The sequence below is a fragment of the Apiotrichum porosum genome, assembly GCF_003942205.1.
Source record: "Apiotrichum porosum strain DSM 27194 chromosome Unknown scaffold_7, whole genome shotgun sequence".
NCBI lineage: Eukaryota > Fungi > Basidiomycota > Tremellomycetes > Trichosporonales > Trichosporonaceae > Apiotrichum > Apiotrichum porosum.
Window position 1 is genome coordinate 742,576 of NW_021167114.1, and position 15,306 is coordinate 757,881.

General features: G+C 58.9%; 5 protein-coding genes across 5 annotated transcripts; 4 read left to right on the top strand and 1 right to left on the bottom strand.

Moving 5' to 3' along the window:
- Positions 1–196: 196 nt before the first annotated feature.
- On the top strand, positions 197–4,118 carry SPT5 (transcription elongation factor spt5; the record flags this gene model as incomplete). Its single annotated transcript, XM_028623889.1, has 8 exons — positions 197–283; positions 362–383; positions 476–483; positions 549–654; positions 698–711; positions 764–872; positions 918–3,364; positions 3,411–4,118. 8 exons carry the CDS (start codon positions 197–199, stop codon positions 4,116–4,118), a joined length of 3,501 nt encoding a protein of 1,166 aa, XP_028475863.1.
- A 253-nt stretch (positions 4,119–4,371) lies between these two features.
- Positions 4,372–4,713, top strand: EHS24_008579 (uncharacterized protein; the record flags this gene model as incomplete). Its single annotated transcript, XM_028623890.1, has 1 exon — positions 4,372–4,713. The coding sequence occupies one exon, from the start codon at positions 4,372–4,374 to the stop codon at positions 4,711–4,713; it is 342 nt and encodes a 113-aa protein (XP_028475864.1).
- A 488-nt stretch (positions 4,714–5,201) lies between these two features.
- Positions 5,202–6,164, bottom strand: URH1 (Uridine nucleosidase 1; the record flags this gene model as incomplete). The annotated part of the gene is made up of 1 exon (XM_028623891.1): positions 5,202–6,164. One exon carries the CDS (start codon positions 6,162–6,164, stop codon positions 5,202–5,204), a length of 963 nt encoding a protein of 320 aa, XP_028475865.1.
- A 2,247-nt stretch (positions 6,165–8,411) lies between these two features.
- Positions 8,412–11,050, top strand: TKL1 (Transketolase; the record flags this gene model as incomplete). Its single annotated transcript, XM_028623892.1, has 10 exons — positions 8,412–8,442; positions 8,501–8,541; positions 8,595–8,624; positions 8,683–8,789; positions 8,843–8,997; positions 9,046–9,141; positions 9,273–9,333; positions 9,400–10,716; positions 10,755–10,845; positions 10,934–11,050. 10 exons carry the CDS (start codon positions 8,412–8,414, stop codon positions 11,048–11,050), a joined length of 2,046 nt encoding a protein of 681 aa, XP_028475866.1.
- Positions 11,051–12,896: 1,846 nt separating this feature from the next.
- EHS24_008582 (uncharacterized protein) lies at positions 12,897–14,837 on the top strand (the record flags this gene model as incomplete). The annotated part of the gene is made up of 7 exons (XM_028623893.1): positions 12,897–13,039; positions 13,267–13,326; positions 13,380–13,645; positions 13,698–13,935; positions 13,984–14,241; positions 14,319–14,386; positions 14,437–14,837. 7 exons carry the CDS (start codon positions 12,897–12,899, stop codon positions 14,835–14,837), a joined length of 1,434 nt encoding a protein of 477 aa, XP_028475867.1.
- Positions 14,838–15,306: the final 469 nt, after the last annotated feature.

Genomic DNA, 15,306 nt, shown 5'->3' on the forward strand with positions numbered 1-15,306 from the left:
GGTTTTGGTAGGCGCCCCACACAAAAATAGGCCCGCGTTAGCGGCGATCCCATTTGACTTGGATGCGCCATTGGAACGGTGTGTCTCGTCTCTTGGTCTGAAGCGGTCCTTAACTTTGCTATTGCAGTTCACCCACTTTCTCCCCTACCCTCCCACCCTCTTCGCCACCCCCTCCCGTCAGCGACACACGCACCAGATGTCCGACGACGAGAGGTCCTCTTCCCCCGACATCAAGTCGGATGACGAGGCGCCGTCCCACACCGCCGTCCGCGGCAAGAAGCGCGTGAGTTGGAGCAACAACATGTCCAGGACGGGACAGGACAGGACAGACTGGGGCGTTCGTCGTACTGACTACCTCCAGCCTAGGATCGCTGATCCCGATGGTGAGAATTTGGAGCTGGATGCAGAGGGGGAGAGAGCGTGAGAAGAACTGTAGAGCTGACCACGGCGCTTTGTGTCCGCTTGTGATCTGCAGAGGAAGACGTGAGTTGCCATTGCGCCCGATGCGGGACCAACCACCTGTAATGGGGGGGCTGACCACTGCACAGGATGAGGAGCAGCAGGACCAGGGGGGCAACCAGGACGACGACGATGAGGATGATGAGGACGACGACGATGAGGATGAGGACGACGACGACGATGATGACGATGGTGGTGAGTGTAGCTGGCGGTTCGTGTTCTGAAGCTGACTCTCCAGACCGCAGGCGAAAGGTGCGCTGCATCCCCACTGGCACAAGAGACAAACGCCGCTGACCCACAACAGCGTTCAAAGCACCACAAGAAGAAGAGGCCCGCCAACCGCTTCCTCGATGTGGAGGCTGTAGTCGACGATGACGAGGAAGAGGAGGACGAGGACGACAACTATGAGGACGGTATGTCGACTAGCTTTTATTCGTGGCTTAGCTGACGACCCCCAGTCCGCGAGTTCATTGAGGAGGGCGCTCCCGAGGCCGGTGAGGGCGAGCAGGGCCACCACCGCAGGCTCCACCGCGAAATGCGTCGTGAGGAGGAGCCAAACATTGAGGAGATTCTTGCCGGCATCAAGGAGCGTCACGCCCGCCAGGCCAAGTACAATGCGGACAGCGACCAGGTTCCCCAGCGTCTCCTCATGCCCGGTGTCGACGACCCCAGCCTGTGGCAGGTGCGCGTCAAGACCGGGCGTGAGCGTGCCATCACCGCCTCCATTTTCCGCAAGGTGTTCCACAGCACGTACTCTGGCAACCCCATCGAGGTCATGTCGGTGTTCTACCGTGACTCGCTCCCTGGTCTCATCTACCTTGAAGCACGCCAGTCTGCCGCCGTCCACGCCGCTGTGGCTGGTATCGTCGGTGTCTACCTCTCGCGCGGTGTCCAGCTTGTTCCCATCGAGGAGATGGCTCCCCTTCTCCGCATCAAGAAGAAGGAGATCAACCTCACCCCGGGCATGTGGGTGCGCCTCAAGCGTGGAAAGTACACCGGCGACCTGGCACAGGTTATCGACGTCGACCAGCTCACCAGCGGTGTCGTTGGCGTCAAGTTTATCCCTCGTATCGACCTCACTCCTCGCGAGAAGAAGCAGGAGCGCCTCGCCAACGGCAAGGGCAGCCTTGGCGGTACCTTCCGCCCCACCCAGCGCCTGTTCAACTATGAGGACGTGCGCAAAATCTACGGTCGTGGCCAGGTTCGTCCTGGTGCCCAGGGCGCCTACGTGTTTGATGGCGACGAGTACCTCGACGGTTTCTGTGTCAAGGACCTCAAGATCAACTTGCTCACCACCGAGGACGTTCAGCCGACCCTCGAGGAGGTTTCGCGCTTTGCCGGTGATGACGGTGCCGGCAAGTTTGACCTGTCCACCATCGCCGACGCCAACCGTCACGTCTCGTCTGCCTTCCTCACCGTCGGCGACCAGGTCGAGGTGTACGAGGGCGAGCTGGCCGGCATGTACGGTACGGTCGAGACCATTGCGAGCGACACGATCTCAATCAAGGCGATTGGTGGCGAGATTCACGGCCAGATGGTCGAGGTCCCCGCCCGCAGTGTGCGAAAGAAGTTTGACATTGGTGAACACGTCAAGATCATTACAGGCAAGAACACGGACGTTTCCGGTATGATTGTCGATGTCAAGGGCGACGTCGTTACCCTCATGTCCGACCAGGGCCAGCAGGAGATCAAGGTGTTCTCCAAGGACGTGCGCAAGGCCGCCGACATTGCTGGTGGAAGCCAGACCCTTGGTCTCTACGACGTTCACGAGCTCGTCATGCTCGACCCGACGACAGCTGCGGTCATTGTCAAGGTCGAAGGCAACCAGCTCCGTGTCCTGGACCAGAACGGCATCTCGCGTGTGGTCAAGCCTACCGAGGTCACACTGCGTCGCGACAATGCCCGTTACGCCGTCGCCACTGATTCGGCTGGCAACGACATGAAGGTCGGAGACGCCATGAAGGAGGTCGAAGGAGAGAGCCGTCGCGGCGAGGTTATCAACATTTCGCGCTCGCTGTTCGTCTGGTTGCACAACCGCGACCACGGCGAAAACTATGGTGTCTTTGTGGCTCGCGCCTCAGCCCTCGTCTCCGTCACTCCCAAGTCGGCCACTGCCGACCTGACAAAGATGAACCCAGCCCTCAACCAGCAACTCCCCTACGGCGGTGCCAGCTTGATGCCCCCTCCCCAAGCCGCCGGCAACAGGAAGATCATCAACACATATGTCGTTGTGACCAAGGGCACCTACAAGGGTCTCCAGGGTGTGATCAAGGATGTTGTCGGCGCCAACGAGGCTCGTGTCGAGCTTGCGACCAACAACAAGACGATCACCATCGCCACTGCCTCGCTGAAGCGCAAGGACACAAAGACTGGCGCGACATACCCACTCGACACGGGTGGCATGGGAGCAGGAGCTGGCGGTGGCGGAGGCTACGGCGGCGGACCTCGTGGTGGTGCTGGAGGAGGCGGTGGCTACGACGTCAACCCGTACGGCAACATGGGTCCCCCCGCCAACGGTGGAGGCCGCACGCCTGCTGGTGGACGCTTTGGCCAGACTCCCAACCCCTACGCTATGGGCGGATACGGCAAGACGCCGAACCCGTACGCCGGCGGCGGTGCTGGTGGCAAGACGCCTGGTTGGGGCGCAAACGCTGGCGGCAAGACTCCAGGATGGGCTGGTGCGGGTGCCAACGCCGGTGGCAAGACTCCCGGCTGGGCTGGCAGTGGTGGCAAGACACCTGGATGGGCCGGAGCGAGTGGTGGCAAGACGCCTATGGCGGGCTACGGCGGCGACGGCGGCCGTACCCCCGGCTGGGGTGGTGCTCGTCCCGACGGCGGCAAGACGCCCAACCCGTACGCCAACAGCGCACCGACGCCTGGCTACAACGATCCGGGAACCTCGAGGGTAAGCTATCCATGGATATTACGCGTCCCATAAGCTAACAGAACAGGGTCCCATGTCTGCGCCTACGCCGTACGGCGGTCCCAGTGCATACAGCGCACCCACGCCTGGTGCTGCCCTGTCGGCGCCAACACCTGCACCTGCTGGCGGCTTCAGTGCCCCCACACCCTACTCGGCTCCTACTCCCGGTATGGCTCTGTCTGCCCCTACTCCCGGTATCGCCCTGTCGGCACCTACTCCCGGTGGAGCGCTGTCTGCGCCTACACCAGGTGTTGGCCCAACCCCCTTTGGCGCTCCCACTCCCTTCGGCGCGCCGACACCATACGGCGGGCACGCGGCCGCCAGCATGTCCCACGGTGGCTCGCAGGGTCATCTCCAGTGGGACTGGGCGCTCGACTTCCGCAACGTCATCGTCACGGTTGGCCCGTCCCAGCGCGCCAACTCGCGTAACCCGCGTCACTTCCAGCGTGGATTCTACGACGGCAAGCAGCTCGGTATCGAGGCGCTCGCGGGCGAGATGGTGCAGTGCCGCTCGATGGAGGACCAGCACCAGGTCGACATTCCTGCCGAGTACCTCCTTCCCGTCGCGCCCGACCGTGAGGGCCAGGTCGTCATTGTTATTGGCGGCGAGCACAAGGGCCAGCAGCGTACGACGCAGTACAAGAGCGACAACCAGTGGATGACCGAACCAGAGGCAGGAGACATCGTCGGTGCCGTCCTGGACGAGAACCAGCTCGCCAGGATTTGGCGAGAGTAGCTGTACACAAGTAAAAAATCACTATATCTAGGAGAGCATGCATGAGTTCCATGTCTGCAGGTTGGGCAAATAACCACATTCACTCTGCTGATGGCGACATGGAGCAGCATGGCAGCTAGCAGCTTGCCGACTGATGACGTTCTGCGGAGGCATTTCGGTAATCACATGGGCCATTGTTACAGCGTTCCGTCCGACACTGAACACACCACCTCTACCTTACCCATCCTTGTCCAACCGCACCTCCTCAGCCACTATGCCCCCAACACTGGCCCAAGTGCAGGCCCTGTATGGCGCGACGCGCACCGCCGCTTTACGCTTCCAGTCGTACAACTTCCACGCGTACTTTATCCGCCGCACCAACGAGCGGTTCGCGCCGGCCCTCGCTGCGCTGGGCGACACCACGACCATCCCCGCCGCAACCTTGGATGCAGCTGCTAGCGGCACCAAGCTAGACGCCGTGGGACTCGACGCGTTTGTCGCAGACGCAAGCGAGCAGCTGCATACCCTCGAGCGATCGGGACTCACCAACGCGATGTACGCCGGTAACCGTAAGCTCGTCGTCGAGGTCCTGGAGCAGCACCGTCATTTGGGATAGGGGCCGCGGGACCGCCCCATCGAGCGCACGTGGGCGACAAACGTCAAGACGGATGGGGTGCACGAGCGAGCACGAGCACGCGCACGAGCAAGGAGCGCGTTTTCTGGAGCAATGGCCACCCACGATCAACCAGTGTCGGAAAGCGCACAGTGGAGTGACTGGGGATCGACACCCCGAGGTGCCCCGCACGCATCACCAAGCGAGGCGAAGAGCAGGAGCAAGCGGACTGTGACGAGGGTTGGATGTGGAGCTGGGAACGGCGGTCGTACGAGACTGTACGAGTGGCAAGAGGAATGGGAAGAGGTGAACTATGCATCAGCCATGGCATTCAATCTTGACGCTGGGAGCTCTCGGCGCGTGCGGCCTACTGACAAACGTCGACCCCACACATTGTCTTTTGCAGACGGACAACTCTATGCATGAAAATACTCTAATGGCACGCAGTAAAAACTAGATCTAACTCAGATATCGCAGATACCATCAGCTACCTACTGCTCGGGATCGCCGATACGCTGGAGCGCATCGACCACGAGGTCCCAAAACTTCTCCACATTGATGCCTGTCGCGGCAAACGTCTTGCAGTCGGCGCCGCCGTCCTTGCCGTACCGCGTGTCGACAACGGTCATGCCGACCGTGTGTTTTCCTTGCGTCTCGACAGTGATGGGCGCCTGGAGGAGGGTGAAGACTGTGGGGTCGATAACGTACGCGACCGCACACGGGTCGTGGACGGGCGGAGCGTCAAAGCCCTGCGAGATGCGGTAGGCCTCCTTGAAGAACTCGAAGAGCTCGTCGGCAAACTTGGCAGGCTTGGTGCCGAGGCTGAGGATACGCTCGCGCACAGCCGCTGTGGCCAGGGCCTTGTGCGTGACGTCCAGCCCGACCATGACGACCTTCCACCCAGCCGAGAAGACAATCTCGGCCGCCTCGGGGTCGACGACAATGTTGAATTCTGCGCAGGGCGACCAGTTGCCGCCCACGATCGCGCCGCCCATGAGGACGACCTCCTTGACGCGCTCGGCAATACGCGGCTCCTTGCGCACTGCGAGCGCAATGTTCGTGAGCGTGCCGGTGGGCACGAGCGTGATCTCGCCTGGAGGGTGGCTCATGACCGTGTCAATGATCACGTCGATGGCGTGCCGCTTGTCCAGCTCAATGTTGGGCTCGGGGAGCGCCGGCCCGTCCATGCCGCTCGCGCCGTGGATCTCCGCCGCGACCTCCTGGACGCGCACGAGCGGCCGGTCCGCGCCGGCCGCAAAGGGGATCGTGTTGGGCGGGATACCAGCGACGCGCGCGACGGCGAGCGCGTTGCGCGTCACCTTGGCCAAGGTCTGGTTGCCGGCGACAGTGGTCACGGCCACGAGGTCGATGGCGGGGCTGCCCCATGCGAGGAGCAGGGCGACGGCATCGTCGTGTCCCGGGTCGCAGTCGAGGATGATCTTGGATACAGACATTGGCGGGTGGAAAGGAGAGGGAGAGAAACAGGAAATTGACTCGTACAAGGTGGAGTGGTGGTTCGACCTGCGCGTCCACGAGTGTGCGTGCCTGGGGACGATCGGCCATCAGCGAAAACGACGGCCCTTCCCCCTATCGACGCGCTACCCATGGTGCAACATGTTGAGTCAGTCTGTAACGAACTAGTGCTCACAAGGCCGGTACATGTATACATATGGACGTATACGACATGTACAATGAAGCCTCGCTATGAGCATCAATGAGGTAGCTCGTGCATTCCAGCAGCTGCAACTCAGCTTGGAGCTGGATCAGTTGAAAATCGGTAACTTGGTTTGTACACTGGCCGCTGATCAGTGTGCGATCAATGTGCGAACGAAGTGACTAACGTCAGCCGACATTTGACCAACGGGACTAATGCTATTATGCACTGCAGATCTACAGACAGTGCGAGCGACGTTGCAAGGAGTTCAATGGAACCTGTACTCAAAACGGAGTCTGCGGCCATTCTTCTGAACCGCTATACAAAAGGGTAGTCGATCCCACTGATATGTAAATGCTACCTCACTTGGCCACCTCCACTTGGCCATAGTAAGGTAAACGGGTGGATGGCACCCTGGCCCACGAAGGCTCCTCGGATGGCATGACGCCGACGTCACCAGCCATGCGGTACAGCTGCAGCAAGAGGCTAACATCATGACTGACCGAGACTACTCACCCGATGACGGCACGCTTCCCAGCGCTTGACAATGGCAGCGGACAATGTGGCCGACCCGATCCGATGGCGCGAGCGACGGATGGACAAGTGCTTGCACAGTAACTATGGCTGTCGGTCGTGGTGGCAGTGGCAACGGCGAAGAACATGTACAGAGGTACAGAACAATCGATAACAACTGCCGCAGACATGACACATCAGCTGCTTGCCTAGCCTGTTCCTCGGCACTGCCACGCGCCGGATGAGCGGCCGGATGTCTGTTCTCCCTGTCGCGCTTGTCGGCCCGTTGTCCTCCGGCCGGCGGGTTCCTGCCAGCACAGATTTCATGGCTGAACAGAGCCGTCCAGATTGACGTTCAGTCGGCTGTGCGGCTGTGTTCTGCCTCGGGCAAATGGGGCACACGGCGGGGTTCAGGCAGAGACCGCAGCCCAGGATGGTGGATACTCGGGCCTTGGCTGTCACCATGCTCCACACTCTACTGGCTACGACCGCAGGCGCGAGGCATAGGGCGAGAGGACAGGGAAACGTGCTTTGCCTTGCTCCACCCTCTCCCCTGTCTTTTCAGCCAGTGGGATGAAGAGAAACAAAGACCTAACAACACTCGGTTGATTTTCGGTCGGATAGAAGGCAAAGGAGTGAGCATGTGCCGCCGGCAACGGGGATAACAAGAGAGGGTCCAAGAGTGTAGAGCGCACGAGTCAGACGGACGTGGAGGCTGGACGAGGTCGTGGAGGGCATGAATTAGACCTGGGACCGCCTCATGCGTAACATTCGATAGACTCTGACGGAGAGCTTACGTGCTCGGCGTCATGGCCGTCATGGACGTGTCGAGGGCCCACCGAGAGGGTTGTGTGAGATTGTGGGGTCGTCGGGCGGGTGTGTCCGCCGCGGAGACACGAGGCACAAAGCAAAGAGATATCAATCGTGTCTGGACGGGACGGAGTTAACTACGGTATACCCTCCCCTCACCTGGCGCTAGGTGTCCGCACCGGGGCATCAGAGGTAGTGGTAATAGTTGGTCATTTTTCAATTGCGCCTTGGGATGCATAGAGTCAGCAGCGAGGGGAGGACAGTTCCGACGACTCGGTTGTAGGAGGGGCGACACGATGTGGGTGCGCGGAGAGCCGGGCCGGAAGCCGGAATGGCGCCAGCACTTGCGGGCTTTGCGGGCTCAGGTTGGGGGCCGGACTCGCCACGTCCGCTCATGGGCTCTCGTTGCTGTTCCATTGGCGATCTGGTCCCGCCTGGCCCCCAGTGCGTTCTCACCCTGCGCTCCCGACCGGCCCCCCCACAACGAGGCGAGAGGAGACCCCCCCCACCCACACACCCACACCCGCCGTCCTCCTCTTTCCAAGCCATTCTTTCGTCTTTTCTCTCTTCTCCATATCTTCTCAAAACCCCTCCAGGTCAGACACCCCCTTCTTCATAGCTCTACATACTAGATTCTGACAGTCAACAGCATAATGTCGGGCTTTACCTCCGTTGACACCCAGGCCATCGCGTACGTATCTTTCGCTCGCCAACAGTCCCCCTCATGAAAGTTGGGGGAGAGTCTTGGGATCAGCGTGTGTTCCTGGTGGACACACAGCTCAGCGCCTCTGGAACCATTGCTGACAGTCGCAGCACCATCCGTACCCTTGCGGCGGATGTTGTCGCCAAGGCAAGTCGCCGTGGGCTAGAAAGAGCGATGGACTTTTATGCTGACCCACGTTTGTAGTCCAACTCGGGTCACCCCGGTGCTCCCATGGTGCGTAGTGGCTTGAATCTCTGCTGCAATGCGAATAAAGCACTGACAACCTCTGTAGGGCATGGCTCCCGTCGCCCACGTTCTCTGGAACAAGATCCTTAACTACAACCCCAAGGACTCCAAGTGGATCGCCCGCGACCGCTTCGTTCTCTCGAACGGCCACGCGTGAGTAGCATTATCGATGACGAACGACGACGAGTTGTTGACCCCCGGGACAGTTGTGCCCTCCAGTACATCCTCCTCCACCTCGCTGGCTTCAAGCTCTCGCTTGACGACCTCAAGAACTTCCGCCAGCTTGACTCGATCACCCCTGGCCACCCCGAGGTTGGCGTGACCGACGGTATCGAGGTCACCACCGGCCCTCTCGGCCAGGGTGAGTTGAATGGGTTGTTCAGAGGTTCTAGTGGCTGACGTGATACAGGTATCGCCAACGCTGTTGGTCTTGCCATTGCTGAGGCCCACATGGCCGCTACCTTCAACAAGGAGGGCTACACTCTCTTCGACAACAAGACCTACGGTACGTTTTTGATAGCAAAAACGTCATGTGGCGTCCAGTATGGCCAGTGCCCACAAGTGGCGCCTGGCTTGACTCTGTGGCGCCTGTGAACAATGAGAGCAAAGAAAATGGACAACAGCTGACCGAACCAGTCTTCCTCGGTGACGGCTGTCTCCAGGAGGGTGTTGCCTCGGAGGCCGCTTCGCTCGCTGGGTGAGTCGAATTGATAAAAAGGCCCCGGTGACGTAGTCGAGTGTGATTTGCTGACGCCATCGATAGCCACCTCCAGCTCGGCAACCTTGTCGCCATCTACGACGACAACTCGATCACCATTGACGGTGACACCGCTGTCTCGTTCACCGAGGACGTCGAGGCCCGCTTCCGCTCGTACGGCTGGGAGGTTCTCCACGTCCAGGGTGGTGACAGCGACCTCGACGCCATTTACGGCGCCATCGCCGAGGCCCGTGACAACAACACCAAGCCCACCATCATCAACCTCAAGACCACCATTGGTTTCGGTTCGCTCAAGCAGGGTGGCCACGACGTCCACGGTGCTCCCCTCAAGGCCGACGACATCCGTCAGCTCAAGACCAAGTTCGGCTTCAACCCCGACGAGTCGTTCGTGATCCCCGCCGACGTCGACGCCTCGTACGCCGACAAGGCCGCCAAGGGCGAGAAGGCCCAGGCCGAGTGGAACGCCCTCTTCGCCAAGTACCAGCAGGCTTACCCCGCCGAGGCTGCCGAGCTCACCCGTCGTGTTGAGGGCCGCCTTCCCGAGGGCTGGGAGAAGCACCTCCCCACCTTCAAGCCCGGAGAGCCCGCCGTTGCCTCGCGCAAGCTTTCGGAGAACATCCTCAACGCTATTGCCCCCCACATTCCCGAGCTCGTTGGTGGCTCGGCCGACCTTACCGGCTCGAACCTTACCCGCTGGAAGGGCGCCGTCGACTTCCAGCCCCCCTCGACTGGTCTCGGCGACTACTCTGGCCGCTACTTCCGCTTCGGTGTCCGTGAGCACGGCATGACCGCCATCTGCAACGGTATCGCTGCCTACGGTGGTCTTATCCCCTTCGGCGCCACCTTCCTCAACTTCGTTTCGTACGCCGCCGGTGCCGTCCGTCTCTCGGCCCTCTCGCACTTCCGCGTCCTTAACATTGCCACCCACGACTCGATTGGTCTCGGTGAGGACGGCCCCACCCACCAGCCGGTTGAGACCGCTGCCTGGCTCCGCGCCCTCCCCAACCTCCAGTTCTGGCGCCCCGCCGACGGCAACGAGACCTCGGCCTCGTACCAGGTCGCCCTCTCGTCGCTCCACACCCCCTCCGTCTTCGCTCTCTCGCGCCAGAACCTCCCCCAGCTTGAGGGTTCGTCGATCGAGAAGGCCGCCAAGGGTGGTTACGTGCTCGAGGAGGCCGAGGGTGCCGACGTCACCATCGCTTCCACCGGTTCCGAGGTTTCCATTGTCGTCGAGTCGGCCAAGATCCTCCGTGAGCAGGGCCTCAAGGTCCGTGTCGTCTCGCTCCCCTGCTGGGAGATCTTCGACGCTCAGCCCCGCGAGTACCAGCTCGCCGTCCTCCCCTCGGGCGCTCCCATCGTCTCGTAAGTCTTTCTACTCGCAACAGCCGCTGACAAACGAGTGTGGAGGCATATGGTACCCTCGGATGGGCCAAGTACGCTCACGAGCACATCGGTCTCAAGGCCTGGGGCGCGTCGGCTCCCTACCTCCAGGTAAGTTTTTTCCACCATGTCTCTATCCTTTTACTCGTTTTTTTCACCCTCTCCACGCTCTACGAGCAGCTGCTGACGCGAACGAAAGGTTTACGACAAGTTCGGCCTTACTGGCCCCAAGATCGCGGCCAACGTCGAGAAGGTTGTTGCGTTCTACAAGAAGCGTGGATCGCCCACCTTCTCCCCCCTCGACACTGCTCTTTAAGAGATCGGTGCGACACGCAATGTAGGAATGTAGATGCAGCTGTTAGTATTGCTATATGACCAGGACAGACGAGCAGCTGCTCGTGAACGTTCAGGACGTTCTGAGGTGGGACGATTGAGTACGAGCCAGTTGAAGCAGAGTCCAGTTCAGAAAGTACCAGGAAGTGAAAACGACGTGCCACCCACGGAAGCAAATAGTTTCCAATCTTTTTGAGGAGTTGTATCATTCCTCTCCTTCGCTCACGTATTGGGGCTTTAAAGGAGTAAGGATCGAGTCCAAGGGGTCGCTGGACGCACGCAGCTGGGTGAGGACATGTGAAGCAAAAGCGGCAGAATCAGATCGAGACTGGAACGGTGTTGAAGTTAAGCAACGCGAAACGAATTCGCTGTTCTTCTCTGTTCAAGATCAAACCACGCTTGCAGCCACACAAAGGGACACCTTGGACATGTACACACAAACTACAGTACGTCTCTGCTGATCTGCTGATATGCTTGGCATGGATGAATGTATATAGTTCAACTCTTCATGTGCACGAGCTCCCCAAGGTTATTGCACTACTAACCTTTTCACCTGCTCACACCGAGACCTACATATAGCTAGCTATCCACATCAACCGTTTGTGCGAAGTTTAGGGAAGTTTGGAGAGCGCACGGTTGAGAAAAAGTGTGTGAAAGACAAGTCGAGATCAGGAAGTAAGAGGAAGTGGATATGGGAAGGAGAGTGCCACACCCAGAAGCAAATCAATCCCACTTCAGACTTGAATTGACCGTCTCCTGCACCTATGCGCTGGGCATGTATTGGGGTTTAAATAAGTAAGCCTCTAGCTTGAAGCAGACGCAGTCTCCAGGGATGGGTGGGGACACGCGAAGGCAGAGTGGTACAACCGAATTGAGATTGGAATGGTATGCTGCTTGCTCCGACTTTTTCCCGCCTTTTCTCAGGCTTAAGCTATAGCCCACACGCAGCAAGCAGCGCCTTTCACGCAGAATGCAGTGCGCGGTCCAGCTTGGATTACACGACTAAGCACACAGATTCCACATCCGCTCTCCATCGTTCATCCTCTGTTCATCACAGGTGACCATGACTAAGCACAAAAACAACAAACGAAAGGTGGGAGGAAAGGAAAGGCCAAAAGGGCAAGGGGAGGGCCTCGCCCACAGTATAGGTTTCGATACATACATGTGGCGGATGTCGAACTCTGCAACAGGCCCCACCAACTCCGGTAGACGACTGATCGGATTCAAGCGGGCACGAGAAGAGCTACATGTCCAACTCTGACGACACCGCTTCCTCACTCGAGTCAGGTACCTGTGCATCAACGTCTAAGAGTTGCGGGACAGACTCCGACTCGGAAAACGAGGATGGTGCACTGCAGTGGAAAAACATGGAGACTGCCGGAATCATCAAAGCGAAACTGGGCACAGGCTACCTGCCATAACCGGGGAGTGAGTCGCGTCCGCATACGTGACAAATGTTGGAGCGGGCCTTCATGTGCAGGCGCCCACTCGTGCTTCCTGTATTCGCCTTGCAGGAGGTACACGACTCATCATCCCAACCCCGAGGCTTCAGCTGAGGAAGAACGCCCCGCAGCCGACCGTTATGCTGCTTTGAGTCTATGCTGCTTTGAGTCGCTGCTCTGGGCCTCAAGCGTGAGCCTGTTACGCAGCGTCTTTAATGTGTAGATAAGTCCATGGATGGCAAGGAGGAGAGCGTGCTTCGGTTATTGAAATCGGACCCGACGAGCGCGCACTGAAGAGTTTCTACTTAACCACACCGTCGAGTCGTAGTGGTTCAACAGTGTTTGCTGGATAGAATTTAAGCTCGAGAAAACACTGTAAAAGCCGTGATGAACCTGCAGCTCTTCAGCACCTATGGGCTAGTCGTCGCCTGTCATGCGGTCACGCGGTCGCTGAAAAGACCCGCACAGGCGCGTGAAGATGATTTGCGGCGCCTGGGTAACAAGGCCTGCGCCTCGTTCACCAGCAAGGGGTGTGTGTGACGCACTGTCAGCTGGGTCGCTCGGCTCCCACATGGGAAGAGCTTCATGTGTCGTCGACCTGACTTCTTATCATTCTCCCACACCCACACCACTATGACCAAACAGAAAAACAACGCAAAGGGGAAGGCGAAGGGAAAAGGAAGGGAGAAGGGAAAGGACAAGCTACGTCCCAAACATGCGGCTACATATTGCTCGGGTTTCGGCTGACCTACGGTAGGGAAAGACGCGTGCTCGTTCTCCAGCGTCATCATCTTCGTTCTGCTGCAAGAGCAGTGATGTATGTACCACAGCTCATTACTCACACTAACCTGCACAGGTTGATTCCGAAAGCGTCTCCGATTCAGCGCTCGAGGCTGCAGTCCAGGCTGAGGTCCAGGCTGACGACTGGTCGGACGCCACCGACGGCGAGCTTGACGACAACAGCTACATCACTGAGGACGACAACAACTCCGCCCTCTCGGACGAGGAGCAGTTGAGCCACGACGATGCGACAAGCAAGGAGAGAAAGAAGAAACAAAAGGAGGGCGAGAAGCCCAGAGAGACTGAGGCGTCACTCCTGAAGAACCTTGAAGACGGATACTCGGACTATCGCGCAGGTGAGTGCCCCCCTTGGTCAGGCATGCGAACAGAGCGGACACTTATAGCCAGCAAGCCGCGAGGCCTCTCCCATCCACATGAAGCTCCTGTCCATCAAGTTTGAAGCCGCCTTGGGCACCTGGAGAGTAGACGACGACGGTAACCTCGTCGCAATTGGTACAGGCACCAGTCCGAGTCGGGAGCAAGACATCCTTCTCAAGCAGAGCCCAGTTCATGGTGTCACTTACCTTCAAATGACCCTGGCCTATCTGTTCCACACCGCCCCGAGCCTGAGTAAACACTTCCAGCAGTGAGTTTTGCCATGGTCATGGCTTATGCCCGTTACTGACCCCTCAAGGGCCGCGATGACCAATCGCTGTCTAGACATCTCCGCCACTGCCGAGGACGCCGATGACACTGAACCAATGGAACGTGTGCTCCCCGCCATCTACCTCCTGCTCGACCCCAAAGGACGGTTCTACTGGGATATGTCAGGATGTCCTGCAGACCGCATGACCCAGCATGCGGCACCGGTCAATACCTGCAAGCCCAACCTTTCCAAGCTGGAGAGGGCCAAAAGTCGGGCGCCGTTGCCAACTGGAGGAAGTTTACAATCGTGTCGCTTCCCAAGAACATCCTCCGCTGCGTGATGCACTCCATCGAAACCATCTTTATCATCTGCTCCATTTCTAGTGGGGATAACCTGCTCAACTCGGCAATGTGGGAAGGGTCGTTTTACGGCTCAGTCAACAAGATCACACGTAAGTACCGGCAGTATTTTGTTGGCATCCTTCTCACACCCTCCATCCAGACGGTGAGATTGTTCAAGTCGTCAGGCGCGTGCGTCAATGGGTCGACGCCGGCAACCGGATCCCTGTCCACCCTTGGCAGGGACATGCCAATGTCAAGAAGGAGCAGATCCGCGCCACCTGGCTCAGCTTTGCAGAGGGCATCGTCCAACAACCCGTCGTAGCTGAAACTCTCTCGAGCATCCTCCGTGGAAAGTCCCGCCGCCAGGCGTCTCGTTTAGCCCTCCACCAGGGCCAACTTCCAAAAGAACGACTGGGAGGGCCAAGCTCCCTGGGCTCCCGGCAAAAGACCAACCACGCTGCGCAAGAGCCTATCCTCTCCCCCGAGCAACAAGCTAAGGATGCGGCGGTTTATGCTTCCACCGGTCTGAAAATCAATCCCAAGCGCAAGACTGGTGGTTGAAGTGGGACAATAGAGGTCTCGCACGCACTCAGAGCGCTGCGTGGACGTAGTGAGTACATACGCTGTGCTTTGATGCCGCGACATCTGTATGAGAGGTTATGGAGGGGTGAGGAGTCATGTAGTAAATTGCCAGCGTGACAGTTTTTAACGATGCCACATAATGTATGTAAGTGCAGTATTCGGTAGTCGGTTGTGGCCCTCGACTTTGTTTTACGTGATTTTCGATTCATTTTCAAGCCAGACCTTCAACCGACGCTGGCCCCGGGCAATTGAGCTCACCCCGCTTCCCTTTCTTGAGCAATATAACCTCCCAGCACGAGGTACACACATGTGAGCCTGTGAGACCGGTCCTGTACGCCTGCTCAGGAGACAGCACGGAACATCAGTTCATAACAACGGGGTGGCCTGAGTTGCGACCAATTGCCTACGTGCGCCGAGAGTGACTACTCTCGTGCACCGCAACTGCCAT